The sequence below is a fragment of the Ornithodoros turicata genome, chromosome 7 (genome assembly GCF_037126465.1).
Source record: "Ornithodoros turicata isolate Travis chromosome 7, ASM3712646v1, whole genome shotgun sequence".
Classification (NCBI taxonomy): domain Eukaryota; kingdom Metazoa; phylum Arthropoda; class Arachnida; order Ixodida; family Argasidae; genus Ornithodoros; species Ornithodoros turicata.
Genome location: NC_088207.1, coordinates 44366441 through 44386537, shown reverse-complemented (window position 1 = coordinate 44386537; position 20097 = coordinate 44366441). Strand labels below are relative to the sequence as shown.

General features: G+C 45.8%; 1 protein-coding gene across 1 annotated transcript in view; it reads left to right on the top strand.

Annotated features, from left to right (window-relative positions):
* The window catches only part of LOC135400611 (visual system homeobox 2-like), a 54830-nt gene that overhangs the window by 32856 nt on the left and 1877 nt on the right, over nt 1-20097 (top strand). Inside the window, exons 2-5 of the mRNA XM_064632443.1 lie at nt 8390-8492; nt 12004-12127; nt 17463-17643; nt 18361-18408. Of these exons, the coding sequence (XP_064488513.1) occupies nt 8390-8492; nt 12004-12127; nt 17463-17643; nt 18361-18408 (456 nt within the window). The remainder of the gene's footprint in view (nt 1-8389; nt 8493-12003; nt 12128-17462; nt 17644-18360; nt 18409-20097) is intronic.

Here is a 20097-nt window from a genome sequence, read left to right as displayed (position 1 = left end):
ATCGGGTCAGTAATCTGACCGCTTCGATACTTCCTTTTCGTCGAATTGGTCAGTCAGCTTTAGTAGGCCGAAAGCACTCTATATACGAAAACAATATGATAAAGGAAGCTGTGAAATCAAAGATCAGCAACATGATGTGAGTCACTCCAAAGCAATCACGCTATATTGACTTATGATGTTATCGATTTTCATATCCAATCCAATCCAATCCATGTCTTCGGAATCGTTATCTACCGCCGCATCTACTAAAGACTCGCTATTTTTCTGTACATACAGCCAATATAGTGCTATCGAGGTAGAAAGCTGGGCTAGTTGGTTGTTCATTGCGACAGAGGCAGAGAGCTATACGTTACAAGAAAACAGCACAGGACGGGCTCCAGTCGGGTCCGTCCTATATATGCTGTTTTCCTGTCACGGTTAGCTCTCTGTCTCCGTTGCGATATAGTGACGCCATTAACTATAAAGATATGGGTTTCGATGTTTCCTAGAACCACAGTATTCGTTTGTATTAAAATAATGGCTTTCGCAATCACACAAAATTAAAATAGAATTACACCTTGATAAAGATGACCTCACAAAGCTCTCAACTTAGCTATTGCTTTGTCATCGTAGACTTAAAACACACAAGTTGGGCAGATCACTGTATGCAGTGGGTTGATTAGCGTGTTGTGCAGTGGAGCTTTGTGTATAGTACAACAGCACAAAATTCCTTCGGGTTTTCCTTGCAGGCTCTCCCCAATAGATGGCGGCACCGTTTCTCCTGAAGTCAGCCCAAAACACACGTGTTAATCCCTTTGTCTTCCACTGCTTTCTACTGTCTATCTGTATCCGATCACATCTGCACATCACTCTAAGTCACAGTTGCCTGATAACAGATATGAATGTTTGCTGCTGCTCTGTTCGGTGTTTTCCGTGCACTTCCTTCTTGATTGATTGATTAATTGACTGAGAAACGAACAAACACGGATCCCTTCCTCCTTCTTCATGAAGTATTGAGAGTGAGAGTGAGTGAATGAGAGTTGCTAGCGCAATGCACGGTTTCGTCGACTGGATTGGATTGGATTGTGTACATTACATAACCGTGGACATACACATCTCCAAAGCAAACGAGGAAATGTCCAGACTGTCTGTACACAAAGAGAGCATGCTCTATTTGGCCCACCGGCTGTCACATTCTTCAAAAAAGCTCCTTTCAGCGGTATAATCTTCTTATACCGTCCTTTCGACAACCAAGACCACTCCACTCCTGGAAAACGTTACCATCCGCTCTCCTTGTAAGAACTGCCACGGAAATACGCTGATACGGTCACGTGACCTCCCATAGAAAGGGGTAGATATAGGGGGAAAAGAAAAGACGAATCGATCGCCGCCTCGGCAGATTAGGGACCAATTGTGGGCTCTTAATGAGATGTTGTCCTTTGGAGCGTGAAAGCGGGGAGGATCATCCTCTCCTAATCCGGACTCAATCGACGAAATGGGACCGCCGTCCGTATATTCGTGCGCATTCGGCAATGTTCGGGTTGTAACGCCTGGCGGCGTGCGCGTCCATTGCGCTGCTGGCTTCGCCCATCTGCGCAGTCACGAAGTCCCTAGTGGGGCTCTTTATATGGGAATCAATTACGACAGCTAGCTGTTGTATAGGGCGTTTTGCCTGGATAGATGTGCGCCGTTCTTATTTCTTCGTTACTTGGGGCTCTATAAAATGTGCAATACATAAAATGAAGAGGTTCGCGTTGGTCCTAATCAGACATGTACAACAACGACAACTAGATAATGATGATGATGATGATGACATGAGGTGTTTCAGCGCGGTGGTGAGGTGGGTACCCTACCCCAATGCACGTGCACTCTAAAAACAGAACTTCACCGCATAGCACGGTTCACCAATCATTGCCACGAATTATAGGGTTATCGCTTCTGATTCGAAGACAGATGAGGGCGTACGCCCTTTTGTGTCAACTTTCATATATCTAAATTGACACAAAAGGGCGTACGCCCACACTGTCTCTCTGAATTAGAAGTGATAACCCTATCATACTGTGCAATTATTGGCGCACAGCGTGCCATGCGGTGAAGTTCTGTTTTCATCCTGGAAAATCATCGACTTGATCTCCCGCTGAAAGGACTTTCCCGCAGTACACAAATTCTGCTCTTCAGGTTGCGAACAAGAAGCGCTTTCACTAAATCACAATTATTCAAGATTGGCTCTCTAGACAACGCAGACTGCATACACTGTCATCAAATTGAAACTATCGAGCACATCCTACCGCATTGCTGTGCATATGATGCGGTGCGGGAGAAATACCTTGCCCATTGCAGGAACTGTACGGTGGATGGTGTCCTCGATCCCAGAGGCTCTTTCGCGGAAAGACACTCCAAAATTCGCAGCCTCGTGTACTTTCTCCAGGAAGCTGGCCTCGCTCAAAGGCTATGAGTACTGCTCGGACTTCTCGGCAACTCTGCAGTGACTTCCCTAAATCTTAATTTTCGGCCGTCATCATTCCTTCATCTGTTATCACACCATCTCATCTCATCCTGGCTACAGTCGTGGCGCAGCCCACATACGTGAGGCCAACAACGGCAAGCCGGTTTTCGTCACCACCACCACCACCTCTGTTTTTAGAGTGCGGGGCATTACATGAAGAAGATGTGATAGAGAGAACGAAAATGTCGTGAAAAAATAATAAGAGGAAACGTGCACCAACACTGAGACTTCTGGGGCAACCTGGTGGACGACAAGAAGTCCATGAACAGGTGAAGAACCGGACGATGGAGCACAGGGTCTTCATGGGGACAATGAGTGCAGCTAAGTTGAACGGCTTCTTGTTGATACGAGCCAGATGATCCCACATGTCCGTCTTTCCGTGCACGCCACAGAGTTCACATTCCTGCGTCACAGCTGACCATATATTTGAATTGGTGAGTGAGAGCCACGTTGAGGCGGAGTCGACGCGGGAGTGAGGTAAAATGATGTGGTAAACTGGGAGGGAAGGAAAACGACAAATGTGAGTCTACCGAATACGTGGGAGACTGGTCCGTGGTCTCCCGGCGCTACTGCTGCAGAACCAGCGGCTGAAACCGAATGGATAACAGGGTCCTACTGGTACCCCTCGGGGCACGGCTGTCCTGGACTCATGGATAGCCGTTGCTACTCTGTCGGCCTCTCCATTACCGTTTAAACAACAATGACCCGGAATCAACTGCAGGAATATAGACGCTAGCTGAACTTGGTGAAGAATGTCTACTATACGAGTGGGGGCTAACGGCCCACGAATCCCTAGGTTTGTTACACAATGCAGAGCAGTCCTTGTATCAGTGTACACTCTTAAAAATGAACTTCACCGCATAGCACACTCCTAACCAACCGTAATCTCGAATGACATCGTTATCTGTCCTGATTTGTTGAAAACGGGAGGCGTACGCCTTTTTTGTGACACTTATGCTGCTCATAATTGTCACAAAAAAGGCGTACGCCTCCCGTTTTCACCAAATCAGGGCAGAGAACGATATCATTCGAGATGATGGTTGGTTAGGAGCGTGCTATGCGGTGAAGTTCTTTTCTAAGAGTGTAGACAACGGAGGACCTTGCGATATCTGTCGCAGAAACAGCAGGATATAGCTCTACCGGCGATGATGACGTCGGGTGCCAGAGACGGCATCCACACTCTCAAACCTCTTCACCGCATCCTTCACCACATAGCACGCAGAAGGAAAACCATTGTACAGAGTGATACCGTTATCACCCTCGATTTTGTGGAAAGCGCGGGGCGTACGCCTTTTTGTGACAATTTACGCAACTACATACGTGTCACAAAAAGGTGTACGGCTCCCTTTTGCAACAAATCAGGAGAGGGGACGATGTCATTCGGGACGATGGGGCGTGCAGCGCGGTGAAGTTCTGTTTTAAGAGTTCATGCGAGACCGCATCGGATGCGTGATGACAAAATTTGAGTCTCGTGTGTGTGGTTGTTCCCCGTGTGTATCTTTGTTTGTCCTATATCCAGACTCGATCAGTCTGCAAGTGTATGATGCTGGTGGATGACAAAAACACACGACGAACAAATACATACACTCTCCGAACAGAACTTCACCGCATAGCACGTTGTGCGCAAACCATTGCCACGGACGATAGGGTTATCGCTTCTGATTTGAAGAGAGAGAGGGGCGTACACCTTTTTATAGTTATTATCATATAGCCAAATTGTTACAAAAACGTGTACGCTCCCCTCGCTCTTCGAATCAGAAGTGGCAACCATATCATTCGTGGCAATGGTTGGCGAACAACGTGCTATGCGGTGAAGTTCTGGTCTGAGAGTGTCTGTATTGGTTTTGAGTTTTAGTTTGATTATAGAAAGAAAAAAAAAAAAACGGAAGATATTGAATTCGGTCACCTGACGAATTCTGCTACTCCCACAAAGGAAATTAAATGAATGAAAGGAGAAAGAAAACTGAAAAGATGAAAACGTAAAAATAGAAAGACATCACCCCTCCCAGTATTTGTTCGTCAGGCAGCCTTCCTCTGTTTCTTTGACAAATGGTCTATGCATAGACTATTTCTCAAAGAAACAGAGATTGTGGAGAAGGATAACTTATTGACTAACCGTGGTTGGTCAATAAGTTATCCTTCTCCACAATGCATTGAAAAGACGAAAAAGGCCATGGAAGCAAGGGTACCTTGTTGTGTGTGGGGTAGTGTCCTGTGGCTACCACGGGGAAACATCCCATGTCATCATCACTTCTTCATTTATTGTTGTTGTTGTTGTTGTGTGATTGCCCGGGTGTGGATATTCTTTGTGAAGTGGAGAAATGCCGTAATATAGCATGGCTTCTAAAGCGTTCTTTCCTCCGATGCACGCTCTTAAAACAGAGGGGGGGGGGGGGTCGAAGTAGCTTGCCGTTGGTGGACGCACTCAAGTGGGCATCGTCACGACTATAGGGTACCACAGGATGAACGATACTGATGGTAGACTAAAGTGCACTGTAGAACTTCACCACATAACGCGCTTTAGACCAACTACAGCACAGGTAGATACCACTATCACTCCTGATTTGTGGGAGGCGCGTGGCGTACGCCTTTTTATGACAATTAACGTAACCATATAAGTGTCAGTAAAAGGCCTACGCCCCCGCTAAAAAACTCAAGAAAGACAACGATAGAACGATGTAAATCAGAATTATGGCTGGCTAGGAGAACCGTTTGTGGTGAAGTTCAGCCCGCCCTCAGTAAAAACGTGGCATGTTTGCACCGTTGCATGTTGAATGCCTCTCTTGTGCCGAACAGGAGATCCTTGATTGCTGCTCTATTTCTTTTGAAGGCGTCGAAAACGTGGAATAGAAACGCTCCGATTTTTGGAAATTAATCGAATCTGTTTATTTACAAAAACTGAAGATAAATGATTCTAGTTTGGAAGATATTTTCAATTCAGCGCTCGATCCGGTTTCTGCGTGTCCTTCACCTGTGGTCCAGGACATGCTCACGTTAGCAGGCATATGTAGTACATTTTTGTAAACTTTACATATGAGACGTCAATCGGATGAAGGGGGCGCCACTATTCCTGGCATATTTCTTGGGGAGATGTACAGATGATTCTTTCCGCAACACAATAACTATACGTATATGCTTCGATACCTGATGACATCATAAGACAGACCTATTTGGCGTGAGTTTCTTGCGCTTTTTGTGTTTAGAATGCAAGCTAGCTGCGACCTTTTAAATACGTGCACGTCTCCTTTAGCAGGAAATCTAACTGCGCATCTAAACACATCCGTTTCTAACTGTCATAAGTATATTAACAATCGCCAATACTTCGATAAGGGCTTCACTTTCTCCTTAGTGAAATATGAACGCCGCGTGTACGACCTTTTAAATACGTGCACGTCTCCTTTAGCAGGAAATCTAACTGCGCATCTAAACACATCCGTTTCTAACTGTCATAAGTATATTAACAATCGCCAATACTTCGATAAGGGCTTCACTTTCTCCTTAGTGAAATATGAACGCCGCGTGTACGAAGCAGCAAGTCGTGCCTCCTGAAGGATCTTCGTGCGGGATCGGGGCAATCATGTCCGCGAACGGTTCCTTGAATAGCGATTTCCTGAAGCGTAATCCCGGGCCACCTAATCTTCAAATCTTCTCTCTGGTAATCCTATATATATATGTGTGTGTGTGCGCGTGGGTTGCCCAGCTAAAAGGCAGTTTCGTGCTGAAAAGGCCGCTGAATGGCCCTTTCCCACTTGATGTCAGGGGCTGCCCCAATATTGCTTTTCTGTCCCTTCTTGAGTTCGATCAACTGCAGAGTGGACGCTGTTGATACGTAGTATTTTCAACCGCAGCAAAAACTGCTTTTTATTCTAGGTGGCGTGCGCGAGATGCTCGAATGTGAATGCCGTGCACAGCGGTGAACCCGTATAGACGACGAGATAGTCCTGCACCTGTGATTTCACTGTATATACCGGCGTGCGCTCTTAGAAAAAAAGGGTGGAGCAGTTACACCTTTTAGGAGGTAATAGTAGTCGCATATGTTGTGGGTAAAAGGTTGCGAAGTTCCTAGCTGCTATATACCTCACTCTCAAAGCAGAACTTCACCGCATAGCATGTTGTCCGCCAACCATTGCAACGAATGATAGGGTTATATCGTTTCTGATTCCGAGAGCGAGTGGGACGTACGCCTTTTTGTAGCAATTTGGATATATGATAATTGTTTTTACCACCCTTTTCCCCCCTTATCAGATGCTAGGTTGACCTACACTCTTAAAAATGAACTTCACCAGATAGCACGCTCCTAGCCAACCATCACCCCAAATGACAACGTTCTCGCCCTAGATTTGTTGAAAACCGGAGGAGAAGCCTATTTTGTGCCGTGCATAATGGCCACAAAATAGGCTCCTCCTCCCGTTTTCAACAAATCAGGGGCGAGAACGTTGTCATTCGGGATGATGGTTGGATAGGAGCGTGCTATGCGGTGAAGTTCATTTTTAAGAGGGTATGTCTAAAAGAAGCCCCGGAACTTGAAAGTCGTTGCTACAGGCCAACAAGGGGGGGCTCTTCATTCCCGATTTCGTTCATTTCGTGACCAAGGCTGGCAATAAATGCAGCAGAGCAGAGCATGCATCCACGTCATCCACGCATGCGCCGTTCACGTCTTTTTTTGAGGCTGCGATGTCCCGTCCAATTACGCCGTAGATTTCAAACGTTTAAATCACTCGCTGTATATAAGTCTCGCTATATCGTAGACCACCGCCGTTAGTTGAACTCATCCGTAACTATATATAGTTGCATTCGGAGACCCTGCTCTACTCACGGTCTGCTGATTTTCACTTGCAACTAATGTAATAGAGAGTTAATTAAGAACCGAAATCGACGTGTACATGTAGTAGCGGAAGTGGATACAATGGGCGTCCATGCGCCACTTTATTGTTGTGTCTGTGTCGTCTGATAACTAGTGTGTCACGATGGCCCCTTCCACTCTCATTGCGCATGCGAATCATGTATCCCCGGACTGCAGAGTCAGGCACCTATGACGCAGATGTGCAGCTGCTTTCCCCAACGGACTGCAGGTGTTTAGTACCGCTTCAACGAGATTTAGCGGTAACCTTCCAAAACTATGCAGCTATTTTTTCCGCGTTTCTATCGGTCATTATTTAGTAATAAAGGATGTTTATAGGTACTAAAGAGAGGCAACGCTGACGAAATAAATATCACATTTCCGTTGTTGTTGGTGATCTTCATGAAATGATCCATGATCCATGATGGTGATCTCCATGATCCATTGGAGTAGCCAGTCCCGAGTGACTTGAGTCTAGCATCTCCATTTTGTCTTTTACACATCAATCAATCAATCAATCAATCCATGAAATTCGTTTTGTGGGTGAGCTACCACTATGCGTGTGTGCTGTGAACATTTCAGATATATTGAAACAAGATCTAAAAGCTATAATAGGCATGTGCGAATATCCGAATTTTTCGAATATCGAAGCGGCTAATTCGAATTCGATTCGATTTTTGAATCGAGTCGAATAGGGAATTTTTCATTCCAACTTAGTATCGAATTCATGTTCCTTCCCAAAAGAATACACTCGAATACTTAAAGCCGAAAACGGCACATCATGTGGACATGTGCCGTTTTCGCCTCTTTTTATTCCATGCTGCCAAGCCTGGCAATGCATTTTGCCTTTCCTCAGGGGCATAACAGAGAATAGTAACGGATGTTTTTTGTGTGGGTGGGTACATTTGGAGATTGAGTCGAATATCGTCTAGGATTTTTGCTGTGTCTCCGAAGACTGCGAACAAACTCCAAACAATCGGAACTCTGCGCCCATACATATCGCGTGGGAAACTTTACGTCAGAAGACATCGTATGCTTCAGTGTGGTATATCTTGATGTTGCAGGTCTCCCCGGAGACTTCAGTTCCATGGGTGGCAGCATCGGTGACGATGTGGGCGGAAGCGCAAGCTCCTTAGCTAAGAAGAAGAAGAAGAAGCGGCGGCACCGGTAAGTTCTCGGCGCATATACGCAAAGTTAAAGGACAACTGAAACACCGAACAGCGTCACTTCTTCACTTCTGCGAGGAGACTACACTCTTAAAACTGAACTTCACCGCATAGCACGCTCCTAGCCAACCACCATCTGGAATGATATTGTTATCTGCCCTGATTTGTTGAAAACGGGAGGCGTACACCTTTTTTGTGACAATTATGAACAGCATAAGTGTCACAAAAAAGGCGTACGCCTCCCGTTTTCAACAAATCAGGGCAGATAACGATATCATTCCAGATTATGGTTGGCTAGGAGCGTGCTATGCGGTGAAGTTCATTTTTAAGAGTGTACTTCCAAGAAGCTCCTAATCCGCGCCGTCATATCGAATGACATGCTTCTCTCCCCTGATTTGTTGGAAACGGGAGGCGTACGCCTTTTTCTGACACTTATGCGGGGCCGTACGCCCATTAAGGGACGGACACCCTCTCGATTTTCACTTACACTCTAAGAACGGAACTTCATCGCATAGCACGAATGATAGGGTTATCGCTTCTGATTCAATGAGAGAGGGATGTGTACGCCTTTTTGTGTCAATTATCATATATCAAAATTGGCACAAAAAGGCGTACGCCCCCCTCTCTCTTCGAATCAGAAGCCATAACCCTATCATTCGTGGCAATGATTGGCGCAGAGCGTGCTTTGCGGTGAAGTTAAGTTTTTAGAGTGTAGGGGTGATAACGGTGTGATCCCGTGCAATGATTTGCCTTCAGTGTGTTACGTGGTGAGGTTATCTTTAAAGAGTGTGCATGCGGGGGGGGGGGGACGTAATTAGTGAGAATATAATAGAGTTTCATGTTAGGAGAAACGCGCAGTGGAGTCCTTGTTTCGGCGTCGAGCAGCACTGACACGAATGCTTTGCTTGATGGGAAAACTATTTCGAAACTTCTGATTTCCGTGTGTGTTATTCACGCACAGCATTTCTCAGTGGATGCCGAAAACATATCATTCGGCGAAACATTTGGACGTGGGCAGTGGCACTGTATGTACGGGCCACGGCCACCAAGGAAAATCGCTCAATAATGTCTTTCGAAAAGCGCTAGCACATTTTCTGTTCTATTTTAAGATCCATTTTCTGGGGGCAGGCTGATCGCAAGGTAATGATATTGATCGATAGATGCGAATTAAGCCACTAGAAAAAATCACACACACTCAGTTTTTTTTTTTTTTCCCCTACAGAATAGCAGCACCATGTACAACCAAAGCGCGAAATTTTCCAAAACACGGTGCTCGCTCACACAGCACGGTGTAAGAAAATATGGCCGGTAAAACATGGTGACACAATATACATAGCACATACATAGTACAAGTAGTACTTGTACAAGTTTTGTACAAGTACATACACGTTTCGTTTTGTGTAAAGGCGTAAAATAAAAAGACGAAACACTCAAAGGCGAGCGTTGTCTTTTCCAAAGGTGACGTAAGTTGAGTGTATTACCTTGTTACGAGCGCTCACTTTATTAACTGCGTTCACACTCCCCTCTGCCTTCCACGACAATCTACGCCCCCACTGCGTCAAATATTTGCTCCGTTCACGCGTCAAAATTCGCTCGCAGTCTCGCCTGTTTAGCCTTCTCATTAGAGGCACCCTTCGATCGCCTCCCGTTTGTCGTCGCTCTGAAGTTGTCGAAAAAGAAAAGCGACGTTAATATGGCACAGGTTCGAAGCGACGCTGTAGACACGCAGTTGACAAGTTGTAATAGCTCGATTCAATGTGAAAGTCTGCCGGTCAGTGAAAGGAAAGGATAGGAATCGTCAGTTCGGGTGGAGCAAAGTGGGCGTTTGAAATGGGGTCAGCTTTCGTTTCTTATGTATGGAATGAATGACGCGTTACCTTCACCGTGTATCCATATGAGCGACATCCTCGCGGAATATTCTAGTGGAAGAAAAAGCGAGAACACTGCTCATGGAGTCGAAGTTCCGTCCCGTGTTATGTTGAGCATTCACAAAGTGCCGGAATGTCGTAAGTGGCGTACTGCGAACTTAGCAGACGACACCGTCAGCGTCTTTTCCTGTCGCCTGCTACAGAATATCTTGTGGCTGTGTCGCAAGATATATACCCCACGGTTAGCAGTGTACGTAAAGACACGACGTTTGAACGCTCGCGATCACGTGAAAGCAGAATGCAATGACGTTTTTCGCATCTTCCGCAGTAGCATTGTTGGGAATGTCGGTCGTGTGAATACACGGTGGCACCAACACAAAAGGAATGAGATTCATCGGTTGCGTCGTTCGTGATTTATGAACGAGAGATACCCCTATGTTACGCTTTCCCTCTCCCTCTCTTTTTCAAGGATGCGGGCAATGCGGAGCGCGCTCTCATTGGCCTCCGCACACGATTTGTCCAACCATCGCAGGAGATCGTTTGAAAAGACCAATCAGAGGCCTCTCCGGTTTGTCGCGTTTCTTGATAAGGACAGGGAGAGGAAAAGCGTAACATTGCGGTTTCTTTTGCTCATAACTCACGAACGACGCAACCGATGAATTCCGTCCCGTTGTGTTGGTGTCAAGGTAACCGCATCTTTCATTCCACGAGGTGAAAATTTTTGTACTTTAGTGACTCTTTAACGTCACCGATACTGCATTACTAGCGATACTGCGATACTAGCATTGACAATGAGAGATTCTGAGACACCAGCAGGGCATCATCCTGGGCCTGTCAGAGACACGACCTGCTATACTCATAAGTGCGCAGCTACACCTCTATACACACTGCATGAATGTCATAAAAAGGCGTACGCCTCCCGTTTTCTACAAATCGAGGGGAAGAGAGCGATGTAGTCAGGAGCTGTAAACTACGGTATAAAATCTGGTTATGTTGTGTGGGAAATAGAAGAAAAAAGCGCTTTTCACATTTTAGATGAACATGGGACGCTGCGAGTTGAATGTGGAGTGCAAAGTGTTCTGCGGTGCCTATATTGGTGGCAGAGTTTGCATTGTGGCAAGTTCGTTGTTGGTGTTTGTTCTACTTTGACTGCCGACGATGCAGCCGACGATGCAAATGGAGGGGTAAAAACCCATTTTAACGGGTTTGACCCCAATACACAAGGGTCTAGAACACGTGATCACGATTACGCCTTTGAAAAAGTTTTATAAAAGTGTATGGGATTATAAACACACTGAAAACGCTAGGGTCCACAGGACAGAATTCTGCAAGGTATTTATATTTATTTACCTCCATACAGTTATGTGCCTCTACAAATGGAAATTAATCCCCGACGTGGTATATAGAGGCACACCACGTATACAGAGCGGGCAATACACCACAAAATATCCCAGTAGCTGTAGCTTACTCGGGTAAAATGCAGGAAAATCAATGAACTGTTAGTAAGATTTACGAACAAAAAGAATTTACAGCACGAAGGTCCATTAATTGTCTTTCAGTGAAATCGCGGAGAGAGGCATACATCTCGATAGCTATACAAACACTATGCGGATCTGCTACGAAGCATAAGATATGCCTTTGCAGGACGATCTTCACGAGCTACCAGCTGGAGGAACTGGAGAAGGCATTCAAGGATGCCCACTACCCGGATGTGTATGCACGGGAAATGCTTTCGCTCAAGACTGACCTTCCTGAGGACCGCATTCAGGTACGTTTACCTAGCAACGCAAGCGGCGCTTTATTTTATTACTACTCGCGAGACAAGGACCCTGATTGGTCTTTTCCCCATGGGCGTCCGTCAGTGCATTAATATTCTCATGTACGCTGGGGACGTCTCTTCTTCATTTGTCCAGTGAAGTAGAAGGAAATATTACCGTACCGGAACTACCGGTAATGCAGGTCCAAAGTCTACCGGGGTACATTAACGAGCCCTCCGTGCCGCTTACACGCCGCCAAAGCGCGTGAGAGCTAGCGAAACTACGTCAGTGGTACTTCCGTTTCGGCTGTTCTCATTCCGTGACTCCTTTTTTGAGATGGAGTCACAAAGTTTCACTCGAGTTGCTCACTCCGGAAGTGCGTTTGGTCGTTTAGTGGATAGAGTCATGGGTACTTTGAGTGTGAGGTAGCTACCTAACGTGTGATATACCGGGTGTCTCAGTTAAATCCCCGGGCTAAATAATTCGCGAACGGGTGCACCAATCGAAGAACTTTCTTTTTCACAAGTATCTGTCCGATACCACCTACAAGTTGCGCGCCATGTGAATGAGTAGGAGGCGCTCATTATTTAAATAAAAATTCAAATAGGTTTCGTGAAAAAACATAACTTGTAAAGCAGGGCCCCGTCGGCATTAAAATGGGTACTACCCCTTTTGGGACATTCAATGGACACCTTTTGAAATGGGGTAGTGTCCTGTGGCTACCACGGGGAAACATCCCATGTCATCATCACTTCTTCATTTATTATTGTTGTTGTTGTTTTAGAGAAAAATCTGCCACCAAAGCGGGTCATTTCTTGCAGTAATTAATTGGTTTCGGTTTACATATTTTTGTCGCGGCTGATCGCGGTGAAACGCAAAAGGACGCTCTTTCACTCCCTTATCCACCAATGAATTACGTCGTTACACCAATGATTACGTAGGCGGTATCGGACAGATACTTATAGACAAGAAAGCTCTTCGATTGGTGCACTGGTTCGCGAATTATTTAGCCCGGAGATATAACTGAGACACTGTATACTGAGACCTGTAACTGAGACCTGTATACTGCGCAGCGAACGCGTATGTCTGTGGGGTTAGCACTTGATGGCCGCTATGCAGAGCGGTGGACGCTCCTTTACTAAATTTAGCCACACACAAAACACTGTAATTTGCCTAATAGCACTGTAGTGGACGAGGCAATCGAACACAGAAGAACAAACACAACACAAGCCAATCAACGCCCAGTTGCACCGTGGTGACTTTTATTCAAATGCCCTCCTTCTGTTGAAGTGTCTAATAGGTTATGTGTGTTTGAAGCACTTGCCCTTGTCGGGATACATGAATTTCATTCTGCCAACGCGAAAGATGAAGACATCCATTCATTCAGAAGTCCGTCAACATTGATTCATCAAGCAGACAAATTGCAATCGCACAACAGACCATAGAGCAAAAGCCTCAGGTCGGACAAAAGCCACCGCTTTTGCCCTTGCTTCAGACTACCTTCACTGGGTCGCAAGGTTTTTCACTTTTCTACAACCACACTACACACAACAAGTTCATTATAGCAACGTGGCTGATGTTCACAGAGCAGCTCCTAAAACAAAACTTTGTCGCACAACACTGTTCTAGCCAACATCCCGAATGACATCGTACTCTCCCACGATTTGTGCAAAACGGAAGGCGTACGCCTCTTTGTGACATTTATGCATACTCTCCAAGCACTACACGACATAACGCACTAAAGGCCAACCATTGCACAGAATGATACAGTGATCACTCCTTATTTGTGAAAAGCACGGGGCGTACGCCTTTTTTGTGACAATTAACATAACTACATAAGTGTCACAAAAAGGCGTACGCCTCCACCCCTTCTCATCAAATCGGGGAAGAGAACGATGTCATTCGGGATTACATGGTTGGTAGGAGCATGTCATGCGGTAAAGTTGCATTTTAAGACTGCAAGGCAGGTTGTCACGAAAAGGCGTACCTTTCGCGCTTTCCACGAACCAGGAGCGATAACGGCGTGCAATGGTTGGCTTTCACCGTGTTATGTAGTGAAGTTCTGGCTTGGGAGTGCATGCGGCAGAACTTCATAGAAAAAAATAGAAGACCGCGATGATATACGTAGCGCTACTCCAATCATTATTGGGAAACGTCATCAAAATATTTTTCACAAAGCACTAAACCTAACTATATACGTTCCAACAACAGCGATGCACGCTGACTACAAAAAGCGTATACGTCCGACGAGCGTTGTCCTCTTCATCCGAGCTGGATGAGTGCGTAGTAAGCCCAGGATGACGTCCCGGGGGTTAGCCAAGTGTTGGCCGGGTCGCGGTCGCTAACAAAGCCTGGATGCGCCACGAGCCGTTTCTGCCCGGCCGCTCCCATTGTCCGGGCAAATTAAATCCGTCGTTTCCACCCCACAGCGCGTCCCAAAGCCCCGTAATCGAATTGGCCTTTGTTGCCGCCACCAAGTCACCACGGCGGCGCGAATCGTATTAGATGTGCTAATCCGGTATTTTGCTTTGGAGCAAGGATAGCGCAACACACTCGTTTCGGTGAACAAAATGAGTAAACCACCATTGCGGAGAGGATGCAGACTGTCGTCTGCTATTACTTGAGGTTATACGCGACTTCCGGAAAAGCAGGAGCCCGTTACCTCCTGCAAGTTGGGCTCTGCCTCAGTAAGACACTGCGTGCAGTGAAGACAGCTTGCGGGTACGCGGAGTGATAGCTAGCTTTGGTATCTCGTACCAAAACCTTTCTCAAGCGAAAGTTTGACGTGGAACTTAATGCAGTACTCAGTTTTAAAACGCACGAAAATCTCGCATGTACACGAACGAACATGATTGCTGCGAAATTGTACTTCTCTATTGCGCGTTGTGTACATTAAATTTCTGTACTAGACAGCTATATACTTTTGCACCTAATTAAGAGGTTGAGAAGCCATCTCTAACCACATATATTTAATGCACTGTTTGTGATATTGTAGTCCATGTTTTCAATACGCAAAGCAAGCTGTCTTCGAAGCACCCTGCTTTTGTAATAAAGCTTGGAGAAAATGCTCTTTCCAAAGCTCGATAGACAGAGAGGCGACGCCAAACAGGAAATTTTCCTGCGGGGGAGCATACAGTTACCATGGCAATGAGTATGCCTCGCACCTTCCCAGGAAGTGGCGCGCAAGTCATTTTCTACGACAATATCAAGTATTACGTCTATGGGACTGAAACAGAGAGAGCGAAGACTTATCTCGCGCTCTGCCAGATTTTCGGTGCGCAATAAATTTCAAAACGCGGGATCGTACCGTCATAGGACTTTGCTCGGTTTAGTTGTGAGACAAACGCCCCATCATCAACACGATTCCTTCAACAGTGGGAGAACCATTTCACAACCTCTTCAATGACGCACGAGCTGAACCTCACAGTTCCGCCGTTGTTATTTTTAAAACTCGAAGTAACCGCATAAAAGCAGCCAGTAACGAACTCAGCAGGAGTCCCAAGGTGCTTATTAGAGATAAGTGCCACTCTATCTATAGCCCCACTCGAGTTCGCTTTCATCGTCTTGTTCATGCATGGTCGACCCACTTGAATTCCTGCGCGCATATAAGACGCTGTTTGCGTACCATCTCTCTATATTTGCCTATTTTCCGCGCTGGCTTTCGGAAATTGTATCCTCATTAGGCGAGGCACACTGCGTAACGTAATCTCTGGAAGGGTCGCCGGTTATGTGCATTATGGGCGGTTAATTATGACTCAACGAGCCTATTTCCCTAATTGCGTGGTCTGTAACAAGGGCAGAGAAGGTCGGTTGCCGTCCTCATTAAGGGAACCATTTGAAATTCCACTCGGCTTACTGTGCACGCAGCGAGTTGGGTGAAAACGCATACCGCGTTGCATTCGTATACTCGGGGTATATGTTAGAGTATATACCGAGCTCTTTTCTGTTGTTACAGATGAGTGGCGACGGCTGAAGCGCCTAGCGTTGGTTTTTCGTTTCTTCGATATAAGGATTCGCCGAGTTTGTTATAGAAAGGACCCCGTTGAAACAGGCGTGTCATATTTTCGTGCGAGTCTTTACCGAGATGACAGAACGCAAAGGGGTGATGACGTATCACCAGAGGGCTGGCATAACTAAAATGGTAGCTTTTCGTTCTTATGTTGAAGTCAACATTCTCTCCGCTCTCCGGTCACATTTGTTTTGTGTCAAGGGATATGACTGCGATTTTGAAAGAACCGAATGTGATTGTGTTGTATGCAAAATTTAGCTTACATCTACCTGCCTTTGCTATTTCGTTTTCTTTCCTCAATTTTTTTTTTTTTTTTTCAATGTTAAAACGAGATTACCTCCTACGTTCGAGACCAACTTAACTGCACTCTTAGAAATGAACTTCACCGCATAGCACGCTCCTAGCCAACCCTCATCTCGAATGATATCGTTATCTGCCCTGATTTGTTGAAAACGGGAGGCGTACGCCTTTTATGTGCTGTTCATAATTGTCACAAAAAAGGCGTACGCCCTACGTTATCAACAAATAGGGGGCAGACAACGATATCATTCGAGATGATGGTTGGCTAGGAGCATGCTATGCGGTGAAGTTCATTTTTAAGAGTGTGTATTCGCGGCAGAACACTTCCCCTCTTCCTGGCGTACGCCATCTTCGCGCATGCCATCCACTCTCAATATGTGGACTGCATTATACGCTGGCGGAGGTATACCTCTTTGACCGCAGCTCTTTTGTTGTCCCGGAGTGTACCTCTTTGCAGCGACAGCTCTATAACTGGAGTTAAGTATCCGATAGCATGCGTGCGCCCTATGTCCCAGATATCGTGCGCGGTGAATCACGGAAGAAGCGCGCTGCGAAGGCGGCGTGATACGACGTTGGGTATCACGTGAGGTGTGGTGATGCAGATGGCGGGAATGGAAAGTACAAGACGCCAGGCCCTTCGCTAAGATGGCTCCGCCGAGGAAGGTTTTTAGTGAAGGTCCTTGTCTTGCTGTGTACTTGCAATATGAACTCGTTCAGAGCAGATTGCAAAGATTCCTAAACATCTGAACAGGGTTCGAGTTGCAATGCACTCGTAAGAGATAATTTCTCAATATTAATATACTATATGTTAAGAATTCTCGAAAACAGAGAAAGAATCGTGTTAAAGTCTACCCACAATGCGTAGCGAACCAGCTGTCGCTGTATTTCAGCTCCTAGTATGCACAGCTACTCGAAATTTGTTTGTTTTATACTTCTTTTTTTACTATTAATTGACAAATTATTGCTGGTTAGTTTTCTCTCTTTTCTTTTTTTTTCTTCTGCGCATCGAATGAGGTCACGTTTTTTCGTGTCTGCAGGTTTGGTTTCAGAATCGTCGCGCAAAGTGGCGGAAGACGGAGAAGTGCTGGGGCAAGTCAACCATCATGGCCGAGTACGGTCTCTACGGGGCGATGGTGCGACACTCTCTGCCTTTGCCCGAAACCATCCTCAAGGGAACCAGAGAAGGAGACGTGTCCTCCTGCGCACCCTGGCTTCTCGGTAAGCGACGCTCTCGAACTTCCAACACAATTATCTGACAGGTACAAAATTTGAAATGACGGTCTGTCTTTAATTAAAGTTCCCCCACCACATTGGCGTGTCCCTTCTGCTTTCGTGGTACAGCGCTGTCGCTAAATCTACAAAGTGTTCAGTTTAGAACGCCTCTTCAACACGTTCTTCGTAGTCACTTTCGGAGTGGACGCGACTGCTATAAAAGCTGGACATCTACGGCAGTTTCACGGAAGCCTACGGCACGGACAGCAAATTGAGGACCCCTCGGAAACTATATATTGCTCGAACCAGTCATGTACACGACGTGGCCGCGCAACCACATTTGCCGGTGCGCATTTCGTGTGCTTGCGTCCCACGTTATTACAACTGCGACGTTTTTTATTGTGCTAGCGAACGCGTATGTCAAAGATTTTGACCGAGGCAAGTTCTGACGATGCCATATCTCTGATCTATATTAGCTATTGCTTCCCCCGGAGTTCGCGCTGCCGCATTATTTATTATTTATTTACTTCTTATTTATTTATTATTTTGCCGATGCACGCGCGGTGAGCCTCATTTCTGCTGCATCTTCAGCTTGTATACGTGTCAAATAAAAACGCAAAAAAAAAATCGCTGTTATTGCGGAGGTTGCACTGATATGTGTTATTTTGAGGAGGGGTTTGTCTGAAGTGGTGGAGTAAGTCCGCGAACCCGGTATCGTTACAGATGGTTCCTTCCGAGATGCACCTTCTCCGCTGCACGGCCATTTTCAAGGTACGCGAACTCCGCAGGGGGACATGTACATAAGGAAAGAGAGAAAGAAAAAAAAGTTTCAAAGCTGCTCGACCAGTAGCACCACATTTTGGAACTAAACGTAAAGTGATGAAATGTTACTCTTCCATCCAAGCTAACGGTTAGTTCCCTTCGCAAAGCTTTCGTCGTTTGCAAAAAAAAAAAAAAAAAGAAAACTGTTCTTGTCACGTAAAACGTTTTTGTGTACAATATCCGACGCGCTTCATGTTCTACAATACCAGGAAAAGACCTTCCCGGTTGTTCATAAATGTTATACAAAATTGTTTTTCTGGCAAGAAGAGGAAGGTGGGACGTCTGCAGGTCAGTTCTAGTAAAGATGTGTCTCTGTGCATGTAAAGTTGATACGGGTATGTGGCTTCGAAGGTGGTCCGTATCGAAAAACGTGGAAGCGTTTTTTTTTGTGTGTGTAGATTTCACAGTCGGGTGGCTTCACGTGAGACTATTATTTTTTCCAGCACACATGAAACTCTAGTGTCATAGAAAACATATATCACTAGTTAGAGTATATACCTAGTTGAAAATCATCTATTGTTATTTTGAAAAATAACCAGCAAAAATGAATGTTTTGAGCACAGAACTTCTACTCAACGTCACTCTAAAAACAGAGAGAGAGAGAGAGAGGGGGGGGGGGCTCGCCGTTGTTGACCACACGGAAGTGGGCGTCGTCACGACTATAGCAAAAAAAAAAAAGCAAGAGAAAAAACACGGATGGAGGATGAAGGGTGGAGATGCGTAGAGGGTGCGTGAGTTCGTCGGGGAGAGCAAAGTGTGAGCAAAGACCAGCCTCCTGCAGAAAGAGGAACAAGGTTTCTTGCTTCAGCGGAACGTTCGGCATAAGAACCACCGGGGTAAAAACAGAACTTCACCACATAGCATGCTCTTAACCAACCACCATGCCGAATGACATCGTTCTTCCCCGTGATTGGTTAAAAACGGGAGGCGCACACCTTTTTGGAACACTTATGCAGTTTAAAACAAAAAGCGCGGCGTACGCCCCGCGCTTCGCACAAATCGGGAGTGATAAAGGTATCATTCTGTGCAATGGTTGGCCTTCACCGTGCTATGTGGTGAGGTTCTGTTTGGCTATAGTCGTGACGACGCCCACTTCTGTGTGGCCAACAACGGCGAGCCTATCCTGTCATCACCCCCCCCCCCCCTCTGTTTTTAGAGATGGCGAGCCCTTTCACCGGCACCACCACCACCACCAGTTTTTAGAGTGTTATGCCACGTGCATTTAATAGTTACAAAAGTACAAGGTCTGTAAGTTGAGAAGAAGTACAGTATGGAAAATCTGCATTTTTTATACTAGTTGTTATTTAAAAAAAAAAGATAACTATCAATGATTTTCGACTATTTCCATCGCTGAGATATGCTTCCTGCATTAGGCTTCCACGCATGTTGGAGAGGAAATCATCTTGAGGCCGAGCGTATACACCACCCTGCCTGATTTGACGTGAAGCCACCCATGCGGTTCTGTTATTTATGCGACTTTCACTCTCACAACCCATATACACACACTTCGAAGAATATACCATCAAAACGTACAAGCACTCGCCCCCATACGGAGGTGTTTTATTGAAATATTATTCTGCACCGCGAGCCAACGATTTTCAACCTTCCTTACACGCGTCCCTTGAGAGCTGGATTCCG